The following is a 25,598-nucleotide window of genomic DNA, read 5'->3' as shown; positions in this document are numbered from 1 at the left end:
GTCTGACTATGGAGGGGAAGTATAGCTGTATATGAGCTTGAATGTACTGTTCAAACGTGTTTCCTGCTAAACTTACATTCTGTTGCATTAACATAATTATAGCAGAGCTGACTTCATGTCTTTATAAATGTTTATCATCTATTTGGCTTCAGTTTACATCTTTTTATTATAGTGTCAGATAGTGTCAGGCCATAATTTTAAACAAAAACTGTTAGTTAATTATAATTCAAATGGATAGGAGTCAAAAAGCAGCTATTCTTTCATTAATGACTTTATTATTTTTTCTCTTATTACAAAAGTTCTCTGATTTTGTGGCTTTAAAAATGTTAATAAATGTTCTGTGTATTACTCTGTATTTTTTAATTTTAAAAATGTAGGGTAGGCCGGGCACGTTGGCTCACACCTGTAATCCCAGCACTTTGGGAGGCCGAGGTGGAAGGATCTCGAGGTCAGGAGATCGAGACCATCCTGGCCAACATGATGAAGCCCCGTCTCTACTAAAATACAAAAAATTAGCTGGGTGTGGTGACACGCGCCTGTGGTCCTAGCTACTCAGGAGGCTGAGGCAGGGGAATTGCTTGAACCTGGGAGGTGGAGGTTGCAGTGAGCTGAGATTGTGCCACTGCACTCCAGCCTGGCGACAGAGCAAGACTCCATCTCAAAAAAAAAAAAAAAGTAGGATATGCCAATAAGCAAAAACGAAGTTGCCTATAATCTCACCAAACTATAACATTTTGACAGATATTCTACCAGTGTTCTCTTCTGTTTTCTCTTTCTCTAACACACATCTATATGTTTTAAAAGTAATATTTAACTCTTCTCCACTTCCTTTCCTCTTCCTGGAAAAATTCAGTCCAAAAACTATTAGGTGAGGTCAAGCATGACAGGCATCCTCTATAGAAAGACAAGTTGTGGTGGCCCAGAGCAGGCTGCTGGGCTCAGGCAGGGTGGGAAGGGGCAACTCGGCATGGGCTCAGATCCTGAGCAGGGTGAGGAGGGGATCCATGCAGCGGAGCGCGGGACGGAAGAAGGCAGCCCTACGTGGGATGCTGGAGTTGAGCAGGGTGAAGAGGCTGTCCAGATGGGGCAGGGGAAGCAGTGTGGCAGCTCTGTCCGCTAAGAGTGCCCAGAACAGCTACACCCCAACACCAGGAGCACACCTATAGCCCCCAGTTATGGAGCATCATGTTGACAAATACCAGACGTTTCAGTAAAAAGATTATTTAACTAGTAACTTTTCTATAAATTGGAGAACATACATAAAAATAATCATAGCAGAGAACAAATAGAGATTGTTCATTCCAAAGTGTCCCTAATAGTGAAGACAGGATTGTGGTGGCTCACAGAGGGCTCTGAAGTTTATTCAGATGGCTCAGCAAAGAAAACAAGAGCTGAGAACCAGTAACCCAAGAACATTTATTTGTGTTTTACTTTTATATACGAAACCTGTTTTTAATGTATCTATTTTATATACAAAATAATTTAGTACTGTACAGAGATCACTGAAAATAATTGAGTATTTTGATCATTCTGAAACTTAGATTTGTATGAATAAATTAAGACATCATATTACTGTGAAAAAAACTAGGATTCCTATATTCACTTTTTTTTTTTCATAGATACAAGGTCTTACTATGTTGCCCAGGCTGGTCTCAAAGTCCCGGGCTCAAGCAATCCTCCTACCTTGGCCTTCCGAAGTGCTGAGATTACTGGCACAAGCTACCAGGCCTGACCTAAACACATTTATTGAGCACCTACTATGTGCGAAGCCCCTAGCCTTGTGCTAGGCATTGAGAATGAAAATGAGAAACAAGACAGACAATGGCTCCTGTCCTCGTGAAGCTTATATTCTAGTGTTAGACACACACAACTAAATGGGTATATATATCATAGGTATAATGTTTTGTAACTTTAACTTGATGTATTGTGAACGTTTTCCCATGACATTTGGAATGTTTCAGAGGATACTTCTAAAGAAAGCAAGCCTATCTCAATTTAGAGTGGTATGCTATGAAAAGTTAGTAAAACACTTCTTATGTTTAGAGCCTGTATCAAGGATTTAAAAAACAAGATTTTACCACTTGAATATTCTATAATGTCTTCAGAGCAAAAAGTTATTGTGTTGTTTGAAATATAATTATTTCTCCAAACATTTGACATCAGTACAAAATTACTACAAAAAAATTTATTCCAAAGCCAATTTTAAGAAATATTTGGATTATCTACGGCCCATTTTCTCCCTCTGCCATTGCCATACATGAGTACATGTTATGTCTGATATATACAAATGGAATATCAGATAGAACCAAGCAAAATTACCTTTTTACCTGTTCCAATCTTAGCAAAAGAAAATTTTGAGAATTCTGTTCCCGATTTTTTTTTTAAGAGACGGAGTTTCACTCTTGTCGCCCAGGCTGAATCGCAGTGGCACAATCTGAGCTCACCACAACCTGTTTCCCGGGTTCAAGCAATTCTCCTGCCTCAGCCTCCCGAGTAGCTGGGATTACAGGCATGCGCCACCATGCCCAGCTAATTTTGTATTTTTAGTAGAGACGGGGTTTCTCTGTGTTGGTCAGGCTGGTCTTGAACTCCTCACCTCAGGTGATCCGCCCACCTTGGCCTCCCAAAGTGCTGGGATTATAGGCATGAACCACCACGCCCAGCCTCGTTCCCAAATTTTAACAATCCAGACTCACCTGAAAGACTTGTTAAAACTCAGATTTCTGGGCCCCATGCCCAGAGTGTCTGCTTTGCTAGGTTTGGGTTAGGGCCAGAGAATTTTCTTGTCAAATAGGTTGCCAAGTAATGCTGATTCCACTATCCTGGGGCCCATGACCACTGCTCTAGAGAGTATCTGGCTGGGCGCAGTGGCTCACACCTGTAATCCCAGCACTTTGGGAGGCCGAGGCGGGCGGATCACAAGGTCAGGAGTTCGAGACCATCCTGGCTAACACGGTGAAACCCCGTCTCTACTAAAAATACAAAAAAAATTAGCCGGGCATAGGTGGTGCATGCCTGTAGTCCCAGCTACTCGGGAGGCTGAGGCAGGAGAATGGTGTAAAACCTGGGAGGCAGAGGTTGCAGTGAGCCGAGATCGTGCCACTGCACTACAGCCTGGGAGACAGAGCGAGACTCCGTCTCAAAAAAAAAAAAAAAAAAAAAGAGTATCTGGTTGAAGAGACCAGTCATATGAACTCTTTACTCAAGAACTGAAGGCTTATGAGCCAGGTGTGGTGGCACTTTGGGAGGTCAAGGCAAGGAGGATCTCTTGAGGCCAGGAGTTTGAGACCAGCCTGAGCAACATAGCGAGACTTTGTCTCTACGAAAACTTTTTAAAAATTAGCCGGGTGTGGTGGTGCACACCTGTAATCCCAGCTACTCAGGAGGCTGAAGTGGGAGGGTCACTTGAGCCTGGGATTTCAAGGCTGCAGTAAGCCATGGTTGTGCCACTGCATTCTAGCTTGAGCAACAGAGTGAGACCCCGTATCTTAAAAAAAAAAAAAAAAAGACTTTCATGCCTAACCTTACATTTGAGAAACTGTAGATTATTGTTTCTGGTAATTGGTGTCATGGACCCTGATTTCTTGGTTTTATTTTATTCATACAGGATTAATGCAGTATCGAATGGACAAGTCCGAGGTGATAGTTACAGTGAAGGTTGTCTGGGTCAAACAGGTAAATAGGTGCAAACAGCATCTTATTATACATGCTTAAATCCTTAAGATGAGAATTTCCCATGGAAATACCACTTTTCTATTTGTTTTAATATATCTGTGAGTAACAGCTTATTGTTTTGAATCTATTGTTTTATGTTTTGGGCTTGAAATTGGGAATTAATATATAACATTCTATTTGCCGTGCTTTATTGAGCTGTAGGCAGTGTTTTTATTAAAATGTATTTATGCAAATTAAAGAGGCCCTATCAGAATTCATTTTAGGCAGTCATGACTCCATTTATTTATAGCAAATCTTCATAAACATGTTAATGTGATTTGAAAGTTGCCTGTCCTCCTCTGTTAACATAATTTTAATGCAACCTTCCTAAGTTCTAGTCACAGTGAATTTGAATTTACTTTGCTGCCTAACTTCCCTGAAAGTGAAATATGGTAGCTTTGAGATTCGTATATCACTGAATATGAATTTTTTACTCTATGTCTGTGTTACCGTTTGAAAGTACTCTTGGGAGATCTGGGAGCGGCCGGGCGCAGTGGCTCACGCCTGTAATCCCAGCACTTTGGGAGGCCAAGGCAGGCAGATCACAAGGTCAGGAGATCATCCTGGCTAACACAGTGAAACCCCGTCTCTACTAAAAATACAAAAAATCAGCTGGGCGTGGTGGCGGGTGCCTGTAGTCCCAGCTACTCTGGAGGCTGAGGCAGGGGAATGGCATGAACCTGGGGGGTGGAGCTTGCAGCGAGCCGAGATTGCGCCACTGCACCCCAGCCTGGGAGACAGAGCAAGACTCTGCCTAAAAAAAAAAAAAAAAAAAAAAAAAAAAATTGTGGGAGCATTGTCTATATAAAAGCATAAGGAGAATGAGCCTCTAAATATGGTGAAACAGATTTTATGAGATGTTTTATAGGAAGGTTGAGTATAGGTTTTCTCAGTGTAGGCAGTTGGGGAAAGTAAGTATATGCACTTATACAGACTCATAAATAATTTTTAAAAATCTATACAGACCAACCAAGAAGAAAAAAGGCCAACAGGTACACTGATGAAGATGTTTAACACATCCTTTACTGTTCTCACATTAGACTTTAATGGCAGTTGCACTTTTTTTTTTTCTGTTTGGGTTTTGTTTTCTTTTTGAAAGTTAATTGTACTGCTCTATAAGAAAGAATTCTGGTAAAATATTATTTCTTTGAAGGTGCTCGCATTTGGCTTTTCATTGGTTTCATGTTGGCCTTTGGATCTCTGATTGCATCTATGTGGATTCTTTTTGGAGGTTATGTTGCTAAAGGTAAGAGAAAACATAGGTTACAGTTTACTTCAGTGGAATACTGGAATTTTGCATTAAAGTTGGTTATTTTAGAATAAAATTTTTTTCCTATAGATGGGCCAACTACTAGCGATGCATTTATATCCGGGACCCCCCACCCTCCACCGACAGTGTTTGGTTTTCTTTGTCTTATATATTTTTAGTATTCCTTTCTTCAGTCATTTTTCTTCTTATCCAGAGCCTGGAAGGGATGAGACAGCTCTAAACACTGCTTTTCTTTGGCTTCCAAAAATCTCAAAAGCAGAACATATGTTATCTAGCTAGTTAGCAAGCTTTGTTTCTTTTTTAGAGACAAGAGTCTCACTATCACCCAGGCTGGAGTGCAATGGCATGATCATGGCCCACTGCAGCCTCAACCTCCTGGGCTCAAGCCATCCTCACACCTCAGCTTCCCAGGTAGCTAGGGCCACAGGCACACACAACCACACCCAGCTAATTTTTAAATTTTTTATAGAGATGGATCTTGCTATGTTGCTAAGGCTGGCCTTGAACTCCTGGCCTCAAGCCTGGCCTAACAAGTTCTGACTTTCAGAATATCTGTGCAAAGCTCTAACATCCCAGAATTGAGATTTATTCAGTTAAGCCTCCCTGGTAATATGATGTCACCTCCTTTCAGACAGAAAAGTAAACTAACATTTAATATACATCTGCTATATAAGGCCACTTTAAGGCAAGCTCAGGAAAAGGTATACTGTTAGACCCTGGGAGAAATTTCACCTTGAGGGACCCTAGAAAAATAGAAAACCCATTTAATGGTCCAGGTAAAATTGCTATGGGTGTCATAGTAAAAATACAGTATTAATGATTTATAAAAACTGGACCAGGTTATATATATTCTGCTCATATTTTAACACTGATTTGAATAAAATGTAACTTTTAGATTAAAATAATGTTTCCTAAATTTTTATTAAAATCATTTAATCTCATAGACGGGAGTAATAGATATTTCCAAATGTTTGTATTTTTAATTTTATTTTAATTATTTTTTTTATTTTTTGAGACAGGGTCTGCTCTGTCACCCAGGCTGGAATGCAGTGGCACAATCTCAGCTTACTGCAACCTCCACCTCCCAGGCTCAAGCAGTCCTCCCACTCAGCCTCCTGAGTAGCTGAGATGACGGGCGCATGCCACCACGCCCTGCTAGTTTTGTATTTTTTGTAGAGATGGGGCTTCACCATGTTGCCCAGGCTGGTCTCAAACTCCCGGGCTCAAGTGATCTGCCTGCCTCAGCTTCCCAAAGTGCTGGGATTACAGGTGTGAACCACTAGGCCTAGCCATGTGTAATTTATTATTAAAATCATGTTACCAAAATTGTAGAAAATAAAAAAGGGTGGGTGCAGTGTAATCCCAGCACTTCAGGAGGCCAAGGAGGGAGTACTGCATGAGGCCAGGATTTTGAGACCAGCTTGGACAACATAGGGAGACCCCATCTCTACAAATAATAAATATTTAGCCGAGTATGGTGATGTGCACGTGTGGTCCCAGCTACTCGGGAGACTGAGGTGAGAGGATCACCTGAGCCCAGGAGGCAGAGATTGCAGTGAGCTGTGATTGTGCCACTGTACTCCAGCCTGGGTGACAAAGTGAGACGCTGTCTCAAAAAAAGAGAAAAGAAAAGAAAAAAAGAAAAAGAAGTAATAATAATTTCACCACTCTTAAATATTTTGGTGTATTTCCTTTTGTTCTCTTTTCTTATGTTTTTAGTTATTATCATAATTTTTATCCCCCGTTTGCATTTCACATGATATTATAAGTTAGTTGTTCTTTTGCTGCTATAAAATCTGTTTTTTATATGTATATTTGTTTCCCAGGCTGGAGTGCAGTGATGCGATCTCAGCTCACTGCAACCTCCGTCTCCCAGGTTCAAGCGATTCTTCTGCCTCAGCCTCCCAAGTAGCTGGGATTACAGGCGCCTGCCACCATGTCCAGCTAATTTTTGTATTTTTAGTAGAGACAGGGTTCTGCCATGTTGGCCAGGCTGGTCTTGAACTCCTGACCTCAGGTGATCCACCTGCCTTGGCTCCCCAAAGTGCTGGGATTACAGGAGTGAGCCACCACGCCCAGCCATATATATATTTTAAAATGTATATATTTTGAGTTTGAGACCAGTCTGGCCAACATGGCAAAACCCCATCTCTACTAGAAATACAAAAATTAGTCAGGCATGGTGGCACACACCTCCAATCCCAGCTACTTGGGAGGCTGAGGCACGAGATCTCTTGAACCTGGGAGGTGGAGGTTGCAGTGAGCTGCGATCACGCCACTGCACTGCAGCCTGGGTAACAGAGGGAGACCCTCTCAAAAGAATCAAAACAAAAAAAAAGGAAAAAAATTACCTTTTATCATGGGAATTGCATAATGCTTATTCATTATAGAAAACTAAGAATGTAAAAGAACTCAAAAGAAGAAAATGAAATTACTGATAATTCTTTCCCAGGTACAACTATTAATACAGGGCCCCTTTTTGTAGGAATGTCTTTATCTCATAATTTTAGGCTATTTTCCTGAAAGCTTCTGGAGCAAGGTTATGTTTTGAGAATAATTAGCAGCAGATCTGTAATTTTATAAAGTTGGCTTTATAACATTTTTAGAAGCCATTCTAGTGGTAATGGTTATTTAACGTGAAATAGTGGTGAAGACCTATGCAAACCATCTGTTATGTTAATCAGATTAACCAAAGCTGTTCTGAAATGAGAAAAATTTGACAGTTCACCTATTTATTGTGCCTCTGTCAATGAGCAGTCATTAACAATTCCAGTAGTAGAAATTTATGAGAATTTCAACTTCACTTCTAGATACAATCAGAAAAAAATGTTGCTCCAGCAGTCCTTCCAATCTTAGTTAATGGCTGGCTACTCTATCTTTCCAGGTGTTTAGGCCAAAAGCCCTGGATGGGGAAGGCCTGTCAAAGATGACATTTGTCTTCCTCCCACGCCCCATATCCAATCTATCTGCAGATCATGTTGACTGTGCTGTAAAATATATCCTGAGTCTAACCACCATTTACCATCTCTCCATTGCTACCACCCTGGTTCAATCCATCATAATCTCTCACCTGATTTCCTGGAAGAGCCTCCTAACTGGTTTCTGTTTCCTCTTTTGCCTCCTTTAATCTACCCTCAGCACAGCAGCCAGAGGGATCCTCTTAAAATATGTCAGCTCAGATCACTTTTCTGCTCACAACCCGGTGGCTTCTCATCTCACTCAGAGTAAAAATCAGAGGCCTCACTGTGACTGCCAGGTCTCTGCTGCCCAGTTGTCCTCTTTCTTTACCCTGTCCCTGCTCTTCCCTCTTGTGCCTACGTGGCTGTTCCTGTAATTCACCGGCGTGCTCCCTCAGGGCGTGTGCATGGCTTCTGCCCCACTTCCTGCGTGTCCTTACTCCAGTGTCACCTTCTCATGAGGTCTAACTGGCCATCTGTGTCCGATGTCACACTACACTTCTCCACCTTTCCTGCATTATTTTATCTTCTTTTTATTCAGTATATTCTCTAGTTCCATGAGGGCAAAAAAAATTTTACCTGTTTTGTTTATTGCGGTATCCTCAGCATTAAATAGGGCCAGCATACAGTATGCCCCCAGTAAATATTTGTTAAGTGAACTAAGGGAGCTATCATTTACTAAAGCCATGCTAGACTCTGTTACACATTATGTCTTTTAATACTCAAGGCAACCCTAATTCTAAGAAAAATCAATTCTTCTAGGCAGGAAAACTGGTATTTGCCAATATATCTGAAACTAAATGTTTTGAGATCATAACCCTCTAAACACCGCGATTATTTTTACAGAAAAAGACATAGTATACCCTGGAATTGCTGTATTTTTCCAGAATGCCTTCATCTTTTTTGGGTAAGTTTGTTTTGCATTCTTTATCTTTTTTTTTTTTTAAAAATAGCTTCTTTTATATCATTTTCTATATTTAGTTGCCTAATTACTCATCCAATGCCCCTCCCCCATGATATTTTCGTAAAACATGGAGAGTAAGGTTGAGAAGGATATTTTAAATAGATGAGTTGGTTTGCTGCCAACCTTAGGAGCATATATTAATTTTTAAGATTGCTACCACGCCCCCTTTTAATGAGTGAGTAACTATGATTCATGAAGATTTAGTTACATAACACTGGTGATGTTCATTTTAAACTTAGATCTCTAACAGTTGCTTTAAGTGAAAGCCTGCCTAAAACCATTTATCCTTAAATTTTGGTTTCTGATATATTTTATAGTTCTTCTGCCCTTGATATCGTAGAGTTTGTGAGTGAGCTTTGAGGTGTGGAGGAAAAGCCCAAACATTTTTTTATCCTTCCCTTTCAATTACAAATGAAAAGATGACGAAAACCTCTAGAAACCTCAAGGCTTTTATCAGTAATCTTCTCTGATGTTCATCTTTCCTAGAAATTTAGGGCCTGCCCTTTTCTCTACCCATGCTGTTCCTCCAACCACCACCACCACCCCCTCCAGCCCCCACAACCTACCCCCATCACTGGCCGAAAAACCCCACAAACAAAACAGCTCAACAGCTCTTAATCCTCTGCATCAGGAGTGTGTGTGTGTGTGTGTGTGTGTGTGTGTGTGTGTGTGTGTGTGTGTGTGTGTGTGTGTGTGTGTGTTTTGTTTTGTTTTGAGACAGAGTCTCAGTCTCTCACCCAGGCTGGAGTGCAGTGGCACAATCTCAGCTCACTGCAACCTCCGCCTCCCGGGTTCAAGTAATTCTCCTGCCTCAGCCTCCCGAGTAGCTGGGACTACAGGCACACGCCACCACACCTGGCTATTTTTTTTTGTATTTTTAGTAGAGACGGGGTTTCACCATGTTGTCCAGGATGGTCTTGATTCCTGATCTCGTGATCTGCCTGCCTCAGTCTCCCAAAGTGCTGGGATTACAGGCATGAGCCACCACACCCAGCCTGCATCAGGAGTTCTTTTTTTTTTTTTTTTAGAGGGAGTCTCACTCTGTCATCCAGGCTGGAATGCAGTGGCGTGATCTTGGCTCCCTGCAAACTCTGCCTCCCAGGTTCAAATGATTCTCCTGCCTCAGCCTCCCGAGTAGCTGGGATTACAGGCACCTGCCAGCATGCCCAGCTAATTTTTTGTATTTTTAGTAGAGACAGGGTTTCACCATGTTAGCCAGGATGGTCTTGATCTCCTGACCTCGTGACCCACCCACCTCGGCCTCCCAAAGTGCTGGGATTACGGGCATGAGCCACCGTGCCCGGCCAAGAGTTCTTAACCTTTATTCTTTCAGTAGTCTTCTGAAGGTGAGATATCACCAGACATTTCCATATGCAGGAAATTGGTGTTTTGTGTATTTCTGGAAAGAGATAGTCTGTGGCTTTCATCAGATTTTCAAAGAAGCCCCTAATCCAAAAAAGGCTAGGAATCTGATGTATATTACAGGACTTTTCCTTCCCCTTCCCTTCCCACCCACCTCCAAAAAAGAAACAAAAATCCCATGTCTACTGAAGCCCTCTTGAAATAGTAATAGTTGCCCTTCAGAAAGAGCCACCAGTTGGTATTCACACCTGTTCTATTCCATCACCAGGCATTTTTGCCATTTTGTAAAATCAGTTTGGAAATAAAAATGTAAACTTAGATGTGACAAGATGCACAGCCTCTTTGGGTTATACCTTGTATCCTGTAAGCAGATTGAACCCCAGGTAATTTTGACAGTGTAGGAGGGACTGGTCCCTGGCTCTTGCCCAGGAAACTCTTCCGATTAGAGTTCATATCTTGTGACGAGTATTCTGAAGTTACAGCATCTCTTTTAAGCTATTTGGACAGTAGAGGCCTCTAATAACCAACTTCAGTTTTTCTTTGTTACAGCAGTAGATCCTATATTAACTAGAAGAGCAGAGATCTGGGATTACAGGCGCATGCCACCATGCCCGACTAATTTTTGTATTTTTTGTAGAGACGGGGTTTTGCCATGTTGCCCAGGCTGGTCTCAAACTCCTGGGCTCAAGCGATCTGCCCGCCTTGGCCTCCCAAACTGCTGGCATTACAGGCATGAGCCACTGTGTCTGGCTCATAGCCCCCATTTCATTTGGTGCCTGGGACTGCGCACCGGCTGCCCCATATAGAGCATGCAGGCAGGCAGCCCCATAGAGCATGCAGGCAGGCAGCCCCGTAGAGCATGCAGGCAGGCAGCCCCATAGAGCATGCAGGCAGGCATCCCCATAGAGCATGCAGGCAGGCAGCCCCATAGAGCATGCAGGCAGGCATCTGCACTCTGGCTCATCTAAGGCACCTGTGGGTAATTTGCCACCCTTGGCAATTGGCTTTCCAAAGCCTGGCTGTGTCCATTCCCTGCCTCCTCATGGCCAACCGTAATTTGGCCATGGTGGATTCTTCCTTGTTCTGTTAACACCTCAGGTATCATCTTATGCATACAGTTGCCCTCTTGCCTCTTTTAAATTGAAGCCTTAAGGACAACTGTAGACATTCCCTCACTGAAACGCTAGACCAGGGGTGTCCAATTTTTTGGCTTCCCTGGGCCATATTGGAAGAATTGTCTTGAGGCACTCATAGAATACACCAACAATAGCTGATGAGCTTTAAAAAAAAAAAAATCACAAAATAAATCTCATAATGTTTTAAGAAAGTTTACGAATTTGTGTTGGGCCTCATTCAAAGCTGTCCTGGGCCACATGTGGCCCAGCTTTGTGGGTTGGACAAGCTTGCCCTGGACTGTAAGCTCTGTGAGGGCAAATTCCTGTCATACTAGTCTCCTGGGCTTTTCCAGAAGCCCCATGCTTTTTTATGCCTCTTTCCCCTTTGATGTACTGTTTCCTGTCCCCGAAACACCTGCCTTCATCCCGCTAGGTCTTGTTCCTACCAATCTCCCATTCAAACCCCTGTTTTTCCACAAAAGCCCATCTCAGATATTACCACCTCTGTAAATCCTTTTGTAACTTATTCAGGGCGACCGAATTCTGTGTTTCTGTGCCCCCTTAATACTTGGTATATAAGTCTCCTTCCCCAACCACCCCCACACTTACCACATCACGTTAGCAAGAATGAGAGCAATTTGAGGGCAGTGGCTTTGTATCTTATTTATAGCCCTGGCACCAAAACAGTTTGTTGAATGAATTTGATAAAATCAGATGTATAGGGCTGGGCACAGTGGCTCACGCCTGTAATCCCAGCACTTTGGGAGGCCGAGGCAGGCGGATCACGAGGTCAGGAGATCGAGACCATCTTGGCTACCATGGTGAAACCCCATCTCTACTAAAAATACAAAAAATTAGCCGGGTGTGGTGGCGGGTGCCTGTAGTCCCAGCTACTTGGGAGGCAGAGGCAGGAGAATGGCGTGAACCCGGGAGGCAGAGCTTGCAGTGAGCCGAGATCACGCCACTGCACTCCAGCCTGGGCGACACAAAAAAAAAAAAAAAAATCCCTCTGTCTCAAAAAAAAAAAATCAGACATATAATGGTTACATAGTAAACACTGGTAACTTTTTAAAAGTCACATGTGTATTCAGTACTGGAAAGTTAAGGTTGTTGGGAATATGGTGGTTAATAGCACAGTTGAACATAATGGAAGAATTCACTACCTTAGAATGATCAGTTTCTGTTTTGATACATTTCGTACCAAAATTTCTTCTACAACTCATCAATTATTCTTTGTTTCACACCATTCTCGAAATCTCACATACTCTTTTCTCAAATTCAGGGAGTCATGTGATATTTCTTGTTTTATTCACAGAGGGCTGGTTTTTAAGTTTGGCCGCACTGAAGACTTATGGCAGTGAACACATCTGATTTCCCGCAGCACAACAGCCCTGCATGGGTTTGTTTGTTTTTTTACTGCTCACTCCCAACCTTTTGTAATGCCATTTTCTAAACTTATTTCTGAGTGTAGTCTCAGCTTAAAGTTGTGTAATACTAAAATCACGAGAACACCTAAACAACAACCAAAAATCTATTGTGGTATGCACTTGATTAACTTATAAAATGTTAGAGGAAACTTTCACATGAATAATTTTTGTCAAATTTTATCATGGTATAATTTGTAAAAATAAAAAGAAATTACGAAAGAAATTATGGATTTGTCAATGTAAGTATTTGTCATATCTGAGGTCCAAAACCACAATGAAAGTGCTCTGAAGATTTAATGTGTTTATTCAAATGTGGTCTCTTCTGTGTCAAATGTTAAATGAAATATAAACATTTTTTAGTTTTTAAAATATTCCATGGTCAGAATTCTTCCTCACTATAATTGGTATTTACTTTTACCAAAAATTCTGTGAACATGTAATGTAACTGGCTTTTGAGGGTCTCCCAAGGGGTGAGTGGATGTGTTGGAAGAGAGAAGCACCATGGTCCAGCCACCAGGCTCCCTGTGTCCCTTCCGTGGGAAGCTCTTCCACTGTGCCTCTCATTCCAAGGGCAGGAAGATGTGACTCAGCCATGACACGTGGTTCTGGTGGGATGCACAGTCACTCCACATCCACCATTGAAGGAAAGGAAAAAAGGGCAGAGACTTGACACTCCAGTCTTAGACAGGGGACAATTTATTTGTAGTTGTTCTGATAATAAACTGGGTTCCATGTTGCATTTCATCTGTGTACTGAACCACTAGCCTAATAGACCAGCACGGTCAACTAGAATGACAAACATTAGCTACTGGGAACTCTTGTTGTCTCTTCCTCTTCAGAACTCTTGTCCCCCCAGGCTCCCCACCTCTGCAAGATGGGATACACTCTTCAGGACCACAGTTTGAAATGTCTTTCATAAAATGTGCTACAATTAGCCTTTGGAATATTTGCTGGGTGATTTAAATGTGTGGGTCTCATTTCCATGCTAGCCATCGTCATCCGACAGTCTCTATGCTGTGAATATTGCCTGGTGATCAAGACTCTCCTCAAAGAAATGACTTGCTGTCATCCCGCATGAACTCCTGATGTTTTTTCTACAAAAGTCCATACAATGTGAAAACTGGAGAAGATCTTAGAGGTTGAAGTCCACCTTCTCTTTTCACATAGGAGGGAACAGACCATGGAAATTTAAACGACTTCCTCACGGTCACAGAACTAGTTTTTTAATCCTCAGGCAGTGCATCCCCCCACCCTACAACTGAGCACAACCTCTTTCCCCACAGTGCAATTCAGAATATGCTCAGGGAATGCCACCCACCTTGTAAAACTGCTGGGAGAAAAGCATGATTCCCACAATGACTAAGTATCAGTGATTTGTAATTTTCCTGTTTTGTATTATCTGCTTTGCTGATGTAGACAAGAGTTAACTGAGTACCATGCTTTATTAAGCATGAGAAAGAATCTTAAGAATTGTCAATAAAATTAACCCAAAACTTTAATAATGTGTCTGTAACCAAGAAAATATTGATAGCATCATCCTAATGAAACTAAACATTTATTTTAAACTTATTAAATTGACTCTTAAACTAAGTTTTTAGTCTTTATTTTTTTAATATCAAATCTGTCTCTGACCTTGTTTCATTATACATAAGGAGACTTTGCTGTCATGAGCGTTTCTCACGTACAAATGCAGGCAACAGTGAAAGGAAGTTGTCTTGTTTTTGAACAGGCCTTGTTTTTCTTGGATGCTTTTGCTTAAAATCCAACAGCCAAATGAGGAAACTGTAAAAGCAAAACAAACATTTTTATTGCAGATGAACCCACATACTGATTTTGGCTTGATCTCTTGAAACAGCCTAAATGTCTCATTACAAAGACCTTAGAAATTCTTTCATAAAATCTGAATTGGAAGAGATCTTAGATATATAGGTTTTATTTCATCTAACATTTTACATGGATTGTTGATAAATGGCCATCTGGCTTTTATTTGAATGCCTCCAAAGACAGAGGACTCACTAGTGCCATATGAAGTAGCTCATTCCATTTGGCAGACAGTTGAGATTGTTAGAAATTTATACTGCACCTCCCCTGGGCCTAGTTAAATTCTTTGGAGAAGCGTAGAGAAAAAATATTTTTCTTCTACATGCCAGGTTTTGTGGGGGTTTTTTTTTTGTTTTTTTTTTCTTTGAGATGGAGTTTCGCTCTTGTCTTAGGCTGGAGTGCAGTGATGCAATCTCAGCCTCTGCCTCCCGGGTTCAAGCAATTCTCCTGCCTCAACCACCCGAGTAGCTGGGATTACAGGCACCTGCCACCATGCCCAGCTAATTTTTGTATTTTTTAGTAGAGACGAGGTTTCACCATGTTGGTCAGGCTGGTATCAAACTCCCAAACTCAGGTGATGCACCCGCCTCGACCTCCGAAACTGCTGGGATTACAGGCGTGAGCCACCGCGCCCGGCGTACATGCCAGTCTTTCAAGTGTTCGAAGAGCCTTCTTAGGTCTCCTTTGGCCTTCTCTTCTGCAAGCTGTGCATGCGCTGAGTTCTGAAGTGGTGCCACACCACAGCCTACCATACAGCGTCACTTCATGTGGCATAAACTGGGACCACAGAACTCTGAAACCGGAAATCAGGGTAGCTAACACTTGTTTGCTAACAGTTCACATACATTATCTCCTTTAAACCCCAAGAACACAGTGAGACAGTTACTGTTATCTCCATGTTAGATGACGAGACTGAAGCTACAAGATCACAGAGCTGGCAGTGGTAGAACCCAGATCTGTCTGACTCCAGAGCACAAACTCTTAGAACATGGGATTTGATCTCATTTTATAGAGGAAGAAACTGAGCTCCAGAGAAGTGACCTGCCCAAGGGCACCAGCCTGCCAGTGGGTGAACTAGGACTAGAATTCAGATCTGCCTCCCAGAACACTGGCCCTCACCGAGGCTAGGGGAGTCTGTTGGCAGGCTGCTGATGTGTTTTCCTACTTTACTTTTTTTCTCTTTTTTTTAATATATATATTTTTTGAGACAGAGTCTCCTCACTCTGTTGCCCAGGCTGGAGTGCAGTGGCACGATCTCAGCTCACTGCAACCTCCCCCCAGGGGTTCAAGTAATTCTGCCTCAGCTTCCCAAGTAGCTGGGATTACAGGTGTGCACCACCACACCCAGCTAATGTTTTTGTATGATTTTGTTTTGTTTTGTTTTATTTTGAGATGGAGTCTCCCTCTGTACCTCAGGCTGGAGTGCAGTGGCACGATCTCGGCTCACTGCAACCACTGCCTCCCCAGTTCAAGCCATTTTCCTGCCTCAGCCTCCTGAATAGCTGGGACTACTGGTGTGTGCCATCACGCCTGGCTAATGTTTGTATTTTTAGTAGAGACAGGGTTTCACCATGTTGGCCAAGCTGTTCTTGAACTCCTGGCCTCAAGTGATCTGCCCACCTCAGCCTCCCAAAGTGTTGGGATTACAGGTGTGAGCCACTGCGCCCGGCCTGTTTTCCTACCTTACTTTAAAAGCTGGCTCTCCTTGTGTTGTTGAACAAGCATTTGTTGGGCCCTTACTGTGTCTCTAGAACATTTATTTGAAATCAGAAGTAGGGGTGATACCACTGTGACAAGAGTAGGTTTTTAAAACTTTGTGTAAAACAGCAAGAGGGACTCAACACATTGTGTTATGTTTTTGTACCAAAACAGTAGTGTTTATATTTCTTGGCAATAAAATCATTTTAAAAAATAAACTGCAAATACTCATTCAGAAGCCAATGGATGATCTTCAGCACATTGCAGTTATTTCAGAATTCGGCCTACATGCTTAATTCGATCACTCTGCTTCACTCTCAAACTTTCATTGTAGGCATTGCTTCCCCACTCAAACCTTTGGGACTTTCCCATTTGCCTGAAGGATGAAATTGAAATGGCTCTAGCCACCTTTCAGCCTTTTCACACACTGCCGAGCCAGGTTGCTCATGCTGCTTCTGTTCTTGCAGACGCTCCCCACCTGCCCCCCTCTGCTTGCTTGGAATGCCTTGCACTTCCAGCTGCTTAGCCAAATCCAACACAACTCCATGCTCCATTCTCCCCCACCTCCCTATGACCTCTCCCTCCTCTCATTCCAGCAGCTACTGCCAGGATTGCTTGTTTCGTATTTTACATTATTTGTATTTATTTATTTTTTGAGACAGAGTCTCACTCTGTCGCCCAGGCTGGAGTGCAGTGGCGCGATCTCAGCTCACTGTAACCTCCGCCTCCCGGGTTCAAGTGATTTTTCTGCCTCAGCCCCCTGAGTAGCTGCGATTATAGTCACGCACCACCACACCTGGCTAATTTTTTATATTTTTGGTAGAGACGTGGTTTCATCATATTGGCCAGGCTGGTCTTGAACTCCTGACTTGAAGTGATCTGTCGGCCTCAGCCTCCCAAAGTGCTGGAATTACAGGCGACCAGCCAGAATTAGTTTACGAAGTGCATGTCAGTGAGCCCTTGTGTTTTGCAAAGCATGAAATAAAATCCATGGTTTATTAAACTGAAATAAAGAAGGGAACTGTTTATTCTTTTAATGAAAGCAGAAGACACATGAAAGATTGTGTTATAAACTGAAGTTTTGGCCGGGCATGGTGGCTCACGCCTGTAATCCCAACATTTTGGGAGGCTGAGGTGGGCAGATCACCTGAGGTCAGGAGTTCGAGACCAGCCTGGCCAACGTGGTGAAACCGTATCTACTAAGACTCCAAAAATTAGCCGTGGTGGCAGGTGCCTGTAGTCCCAGCTACTTGGGAGGTTGAGGCAGGCGAATCGCTTGAACCTGGGAGGCAGAGGTTGAAGTGAGCCGAGATCACACCATTACACTCTAGCCTGAGCTATAGAGCAAGACTCTGTCTCAAAAAAATAAATAATAAACTGAATTTTTGTAAATAAGTATCTGGTGAGGACCACTGTAAACTGCAGGAGGATAGGAGATTAGCATATCTGGCTCCTTGAGACCCATAACTATATTTTATTTAGAATTATCTCTCTGGTACTTCATACCATGTCACAAATTAGGTAATGCACGTAGTGGAATGAATTAGCAAATGATGAGTGCATTTTAATAAACCATCAGAGGATGAGATGGGTGCCCTTGGGGGGTGGTGAGTGCTCCCTTCCAGAAGTGCCAGGCGTGGTCTGGCCAACCAGCGAGGCAGTGGCTGAGCTGGCTTTAATGTCTTTCCAATCCTGGCAGTCAGTTCTGTGAAATTCAATGAGTATTTAAAATGTCTTCTTGGATGGTTTGCAAAAAAAAAAAAAATCACCCTGGCTTTATCAGCTTTGCAAGTTTGCATCCTTGCCTTTTTAATGGATATTTGGCTTTCAACTGCAAGCTGAGAATGGTACACTGCCGAATAAATGGTCCTACTCAACTGCGAGAAAACAAGTCAGAAGATTTCTGGGGGTGGGGTGGGGGTGGAATAACTTTTCTCTAGTAACTGTACCCAACACATATGTGGGGTGTCTTTGGAGCCAAAAGACATCACATTTCTTCTTTTCTATGCATTAGTTCTGTCATTTTGGGCAAGTTACTTAATCTCTCTAGGCCTCCATTTCATCATCTTCAAGACTGAGATACTTACTTTTTTTTTCTCTTTTGAGACATAGCCTTGCTCTGTCACCCAGGCTGGAGTGCCGTGGCGCAATCTCGTCTCACTGCAATCTCCACCTCCTGGGCTCAAGCAATTCTCCTGCCTCAGCTTCCCAAGTAGCTGGGATTACAGGCATCCACCACCACGCCTGTCTAATTTTTTTTTGTATTTTCAGTAGAGACAGGGTTTCACCACGTTGACCAGGCTGGTTTCAAACTCCTGACCTCTAGTGATTTGCCCACCTCAGGCTCCCAAAGTGCTGGGATTATAGGCATGAGCCACCACACCTGGGTGAGATACTTACTTTTATGCAGGATTGTTGTGAGGATAAAATCAGGTAATGTGGAAAAGCACCTAGCACAAAATCAGAAACTGTACGCTTGCAATATGATAGCTGTTATGCTCACACATTCCCTTGTGGTTGGCTAAATCCCTAGTAATAAACTTTCACATTCATGTGGTGGTTTGCATTTTACAGAATGTTGTTAGAGACATTATTACCTCACTTGATCTTTAAAATAACCCAGTGAAGTAGAACAAAGATTACTACTTTTATTTTACCAGTGAGAGAGGTCGAGGAACTTGCCTACGTAATACATACATTAATACATAATACATTACATAATACATGACATTACAGAATGATGGCTAACATCGGGTTTCCTCATTCCAAATTCACACTCGTTCTAGTTTACCTGTTGCTGCAATGGCTAGTGTTAGATGGGGTTCCTCAGATTTCCTTAATTTATCCAGCAAATATTTTTTTTCAGAGACAGGGTCTCACTCTGTCACCCAGGCTGGAGTGCAGTGGCATGGTCATGGTTCTCTGCAGCCTTGGCCTCCTGGGCTCAAGAGATCCTCCCGTCTCAGTAATCCCCAAAGTGCTGGGATTACACGTGTGAGCCACTGCACCTGACCTATCCAGCAAATATTTATTGCAACTCAAGTGACTGAGCTGGAGATTTGTCCTGTTTGTGCTATCCTTGCTTGATTAGCATAGTACTTGGTATAGAATAGTTATTCAATAAATACTTGAGGAATGAATGAATAGATTAAACCAATTTTCCGAGTCTTTTCGATAGAGTACCCTGATTCTGCTAAATAGGCAAGAACACTTGCAGGGGATAAAGAGAGATTGTCTGTTGGGAGAAGCCAGGAGCTGACGGCTACAGAGAGAAGCTGATGAAGTCAGTTACACGCAACAACACAGATGATTCTCAGAATAATCATGCTGAGCAAAAGAAGCCAGACCAAGGGCAAGGGCAGTACGTGCTGCATGATTCCCTTTGTGTAACATTACAGAGGGCTGGGCACAGTGGCTCACGCCTACAATCCCAGCACTTTGAGAGGCCAAGGCAGGAGGATTGCTTGAACCCAGGAGTTCGAGACCAGCCTAGGTAATACGGTGAAACGCCATCTCTACAAAAAAAATACAAAAATTAGCCTGGCATGGTGGCCTACACCTGTGGTCCTAGCTACTCAGGAGGCTGAGGGGGGAGGATCACCTGAGCCTGGGGAGGTTGAGGCTACAGTGAGTCATGATGGTGCCACTGCATTACGGTGTGGGTGGCAGAGTGAGACCCTGTCTCAAACAAAAAAATTACAGAAAATGCAAACCTTAGTGACAGAAAGTAGTTCAGTGGTTGCCTTTGGGTGGGACCAGGTGGGTAGGGAGGGAGGAATTTCAAAGGAGCAGGAGGAAGTGTGTGGAAGTGATGGGTGTGCTCCTTGTCTTGATGGTGGTGATGGTCTCTTCAGTGTATAAATACGTTGAAATGTATCAAATTATATACTTTTGTGATACCCTAACTTGTATTAACTTGATTGACTCTCTCTTAGCTAAGAAAGCCAGACGGATTCCATTAGGCTCCTTCATTTGCAAGACGTTAAGGGCTCCTTACCCACCCCCTTCCTCAAGGACTTAACTTGTGCAAGCTGACTCCCCGCACATCAAAGAGTGCAATTAGCTGATAAGGTACTGTGGCAAGCTGTGTCCGCAGTTCCCAGGAACTTACCCGGGTGATAGTACTCTAAAGCCCCAGCGTTTGTGTCTTGCAGATAGCACCCAGAGCCCCCACACCTGTCACCTTGTGATGGATTTAAAGCTCCTGCACCTGGAACTGTTTGTTTTCCTGTAACCATTTGTCTTTTTAACTTTTTTGCCTGTTTTACTTCTGTAAGATTGCTTCAGCTCAGTTCCCTCTCCCCTTTCTAAACCAAAGTATAAAAGAAAATCTAGCCCGTTCTTTGGGGCCGAGAGAATTTTGAGCACTAGCCGTCTCTAGGTCGCCGGCTAATAAAGGACTCCTGAATTAGTCTCAAAGTGTGGTGTTTCTCTACAACTCAGTTGGTTACAACACTTTAAATATGTACAATTGTTTTGTTTTGTTTTTGAGACAAAGTCTCGCTCTGTCACCCAGGCTGGAGTGCAGTGGCATGATCTCAGATCACTGCAAACTTCGCTTCCCAGGTTCAAGTGATTCTCCTGCCTCAGCCTCCCGAGTAGCTGGGATCACAGGCACCTGCCACCATGCCTGGCTAATTTTTGTAGTTTTAGTGGAGACGGGGTTTCACCGTGTTGCCCAGGCTGGTCTCAAACTCCTGACCTCAAGTGATCCACCCGCCTTGGCCTCCCAAAGTGCTGGGATTACAGGCGTGAGCCACCATACCCAGCCTAAATATGTACAATTGATTGTATGCCAGTTACACCTCAAAAAGCTATTTGAAGAGGAAGAAGAAGAGAAAGGAGAGGAAGGAGAAGGAAAAGAAGGGGCAGGGTCTCTCCCCAGGTTCTCCCTGCTTGACCCCTCATGCACAGGTGTCCAGGCCCATAATAAGGCTGCTTCTCTGTCTCTTTAGTGAGCAACATCTTGGATGCTGGGTGGGGCAAGTATTGGCCTGGGACTCAGAAGGCCTGGGTTCCGGTCTTGGCTCTGCCACTCACAAAGGTACAACACCAGGCAGCAGCCTGACCACTGTTGGCCTGGACTTGCTGTGACAATACTGGTCCCTGCTGGTCCAGCCTACCCACAGCATTGACTAGAGGATGGCCTAAGGGGACACATCAGAGTGCTGCGTGAACTATGAGTGTAGGTCAAAGGGAGGAGAGTGGGAGGGGAGGCAGGGAGTGAGCCCCAACCTTCTTCACCTTCTTTCTAGCCCAGTCACAACAACACACGCTACAATGTAACACGGGACCCTCAGCAGCTGCTGAGTTGTTTGAGCTCTATGTCCCTTTGCTAAGTGACCTCAGACTCCTGTACTACAAATTTTTTTGTGCCTGCTTGTTATCATTTATCAAGAGCTGTGTTCAGGACTCAGCCTGGATACTCACACACTGTAAGAATTTTTTTTTTTTTTTTTTTTTTTTGAGGCAGAGTGTCAGCTCTTGTCGCCCAGGCTGGAGTGCAGTGGCGCGATCTCAGCTCACTGCAACCTCTGCCTCCTGATTTCAAGCGATTCTCCTGCCTCAGCCTCCTGAGTAACTGGGATTACAGGCATGTGTCACCACGCCCAGCTAACTTTTGTATTTTTAGTAGACATGGGGTTTCCACACGTTGGCCAGGCTGGTCTCGAACTCCTGGCCTCAGGCGATCGCCCCACCTCAGCCTCCCAAAGTGCTGGGATTACAGGCGTGAGCCACCGTGCCCGGCCAGCTGTAAGATCTTGATAAGTCATGTCTCCACTCTTAGCATCTGTCAAAAAAGGGGTTGGACTCCAAGGCTTGAGGTTTCTTCCAGCTTTTGCATTGCGGGGTTCTGTCACCCGCATGTCAAACTATTTGGCTACGCTGAGGACTGCAGATGAGGGGAGGGGAAGTGTGGCCAGTGAAAGCTGTCTCATCCCTGACTCTGAATGAATTTGAGGTATCAGGGAAATGGTGACCTTTACCACCTGCCCGCCACCCTCCCCCACACACATGCATATCATGGATTTGTTCCTCCTCCAGTTCCTCCTGCAATGCTCCTTACTCCATTTTTGTTTTTGTTTTACTCATAAACAGCAAGTCAACATATATACCCAGGTATGTTTTTAAGTTCATGCACTCAAAATCTATCACGTTAATAGGTGAAAAATCTTACCTTCCAGAAAACTTGGTCATCAAAATATTTAGCCGCATGAGGTGCTTTCCATATTTTAAGATTTAGGAGCAAACCTGTTTAAATGCATAATTTAATGTTAAAACATTTGGAGCACAGGATTTTTAATCTCAAGATTAATCGAAATATTGTGTGTCAAAACCACAGTATCTCAACAGAAATCCTTTTTCTCCCACAATTGAAAGACAAATAAATGGAAGCCCTGTCATTCCTGGACCAGCTTAATTCTGTAGACTATTTTATTTTATTTAATTTATTTTGAGACAGAGTCTCACTCTGTCACCTAGGCTGGAGTACAATGGCGTGATCTCAGCTCACTGTAGCCTCTGCCTCCCAGGTTCAAGCAATTCTCCTGCCTCAGCCTCCCAAGTAGCTGAGATTATAGGCGCCTGCCACCACATCCAGCTAATTTTTTTTTTTTTTTTTTTTTTTAGTAGAGGTGGAGTTTCACCATGTTGGCCAGGCTGGTCTCGAAATCCCGACCTCAGGTGATCTACCCACGTCAGCCTTCCAAAGTGCTAGTATTACAGGCATGAGCCACCACACCCGGCCGATTCTGTAGACATTTTTTTTTTTTAAAGAACTGAGAATGGCAGTGTACTGAGCAGTACAGGAGAGCCACAGATCTGACACCCTTCCCCAGACGGACTAGAAGGGCCCCACGAAAGCTGATCCATGTAAGACATACAGGCTACTATGGAGGGTGACTCCAATTGGGTGCTCCTATAGGTCTGTCTTCTCTGGCTCCAGTCAACTCCCGGGAACCTCAGCTTAAGATTCTACTTGTGTAGTTAGGAAAGTAGCTTATAACTTGCTTAAGTGCCTGTCCTTCCTTTCCCCATCTTTTTAAGTGTCTTTGATTTTATTTTTTATTTTTGGGACAGGGTCTCATTCTCTTATCCAGGCTGGAGTGCAGTGGCACAATCACAGCTCATTGCAGCCTCAAACTCCCGGGCTCAAGCAACCCTCCCACCTCAGCCTCCCAAGTAGCTGGGACCACAGGTGTGTGCTACCATATCCAGCTCATTTTTTTGTATTTTTTGCAGAGACAGGACTTAGCCATGTTGCCCAGGCTGGTCTTGAACACCTGAGCTCAAGTGATCTGCCCGCCTTTGCCTTCTAAATGGCTGCGATTACAGGTGTGAGCCACTGTGCCCAACCTCCATTCCCTGTCTACTCTCTGCCCAGATAGCTTGGCCATATGTATTCCTCCAGCTTCCCGAAGTTGGCTGAATTTCACAGGACACATGGAATGAGTGCTTCCTTTCACAGGAAGCAAGGAAATGCTCCTGATAGATTTATCTGTGTATTATTAAGGATGATCAGTTCCAGTGTCATTAACAAGAATGGGCGAGTGCTTAGTGAGATTCGTATTTCCCTTTCGTGGTGCTGCTTTTAGCTGATATTGGCATGCAGGGTACAACCAGCATGATGCAGTTAGCTTGAATTACTCAGTAATGATCTCTGGCACCTGCATGAATTTTCCAGATAGCTGAGGCTTACTCATCACTGAGGAATATCTGTCTAAAATATATTTTGTCTTCTGAGACAACATTAAACATATTTAGACTTTTTTTAAAAAAAATCAGAACCATCACTAGGAACACCCACTTATAACGTGCCATATAACGTGGAAAAGGTGTGTAGCCGTGGAGGGTTGTTGTTCTAATCTCTCAGCAGCCCAAGCGTTTTGTGTTCTTGTGTCGTTTTAAGAATTTGTCGGCCGGGCGCAGTGGCTTATGCCTGTAATCCCAGCACTTTGGGAGGCCAAGGTGGGCGGATCACCTGAGGTCTGGAGTTCGAGACCAGCATGACCAACATGGAGAAACCCTGTCTCGACTAAAAATTCAAAATTAGCCGGGCGTGGTGGTGCATGCCTGTAATCCCAGCTACTCCGGAGGCTGAGGCAGGAGAATCACTTGAACCCAGGAGGCGGAGGTTGCAGTGAGCCGAGATAGCGCCATTGCACTCCGGCCTGGGCAACGAGAGCAAAACTGCATCTAAAAAAAAAAAAAAAAAAAAAAAAATTTCTCTTCCTCTGTTAGGCTCTTTGCTTTCACTTCTAACTTCTGCTGGTTTACTTTACCTCTAGAAACCTAGCCCACCTCTGATCTGCTATTTCTAATCTACCTGGGCTGAGAAACCCAATAACTATGCTTGATAGGATTGTTTCTTAAATAAGTATAGACAGGCCCATAGAGGGCTCAATTAACAAGTTAAATGCTTGTCTTCTGGGAGTCCATTTGGTGCAATTTTGGCTGCTTGAGGAACTTTTTCCCCCTTCCATTGTCCAAGTTGTTTTGTTTCCTTTTTTGAGACAGGGTCTTGCTCTGTTGTCCAGGCTGGAGTGCAGTGGCACGATGTCAGCTCACTGCAACTTCCGCCTCCCAAGCTCAACTGATCCTCCCATCTCAGCCTCTGGAGCAGCTGGGACTACAGGTGTACCACCACGCCTGGCTAATTTTTGTATCTTTTGTAGAGATGGGGTCTCACTATGTTGCCCTGGCTTGAACTCCTGGCCTCAAGCTATTCTCCCACCTCAGCTTCCCAAGGTGCTGGGATTACAAGTATGAGCCACCCAAGTTGTTTTTAATCACCAGTTTGCTCATATCAAAAACAACATGTAAAGAGGAAGACTTGTTGGTCTTAACTCTTAAAGGAACAATATGATTGTCTTTTCCTTTATTCTCTTTTTTGACTCCAGTGAATAAGAAAAGACCTCCTGGTACTTTGCAAGACAGAGGGCAAGTCAGCACCACTTTGAACATACCAGTGCTAACAGTGAATAGTGTGAGTCCCAGGACAGGGTTGCCAAATAAAATGCAGGGTACCCAATTCATTTCGAATTTAAAAACAGACACCTTGCATTTTTGATAAATCCGGCAGCCTTTCCCAGGGTTGGATTGCCAGCTGCCACGAACTGAACGTTAACTTACGGAATTAACGCTACTCCGCCTCTGCTTCTTCACACAGACTCTGCCAAAAGCTAAGGCCAGACATTGGTATATTAAAGCAATTCTAGCCAATCTCACACTCAAAAGTTACCCAGGTAACTCCAAAAAGTACCTCCATAC

The 25,598-nt window shown here is 43.4% G+C and overlaps 2 protein-coding genes across 8 annotated transcripts in view; one reads left to right on the top strand and one right to left on the bottom strand.

Moving 5' to 3' along the window:
• Positions 1-14,399, top strand: part of TMEM50A (transmembrane protein 50A) — a 33,203-nt gene extending 18,804 nt beyond the window's left edge. Inside the window, exons 4-7 of the mRNA XM_004025190.5 lie at positions 3,608-3,675; positions 4,868-4,960; positions 8,788-8,848; positions 12,698-14,399. Of these exons, the coding sequence (XP_004025239.1) occupies positions 3,608-3,675; positions 4,868-4,960; positions 8,788-8,848; positions 12,698-12,743 (268 nt within the window). The 3' untranslated portion in view covers positions 12,744-14,399. The remainder of the gene's footprint in view (positions 1-3,607; positions 3,676-4,867; positions 4,961-8,787; positions 8,849-12,697) is intronic.
• Positions 13,798-25,598, bottom strand: part of RHD (Rh blood group D antigen) — a 67,191-nt gene continuing 55,390 nt past the window's right edge. For 3 of the 7 annotated variants that reach the window (XM_063701591.1, XM_063701593.1, XM_063701602.1), the window contains exons 9-10: positions 22,507-22,580; positions 13,798-14,591 (exon numbers count right to left, since the gene is read on the bottom strand). In XM_063701591.1, coding sequence (XP_063557661.1) covers positions 14,565-14,591; positions 22,507-22,580 — 101 coding nt within the window. In that variant the 3' untranslated portion in view covers positions 13,798-14,564. The remainder of the gene's footprint in view (positions 14,592-22,506; positions 22,581-25,598) is intronic. The other 4 variants (XM_063701595.1, XM_055389132.2, XM_031011469.3 and 1 more) reach the window with 2 other exon arrangements.

This window comes from Gorilla gorilla, chromosome 1, assembly GCF_029281585.2.
Source record: "Gorilla gorilla gorilla isolate KB3781 chromosome 1, NHGRI_mGorGor1-v2.1_pri, whole genome shotgun sequence".
NCBI classification, from domain to species: Eukaryota; Metazoa; Chordata; class Mammalia; order Primates; family Hominidae; genus Gorilla; species Gorilla gorilla.
The sequence above is the reverse complement of the archived record's forward strand: the minus strand, read 5'-3'. Positions and strand labels throughout refer to the sequence as shown.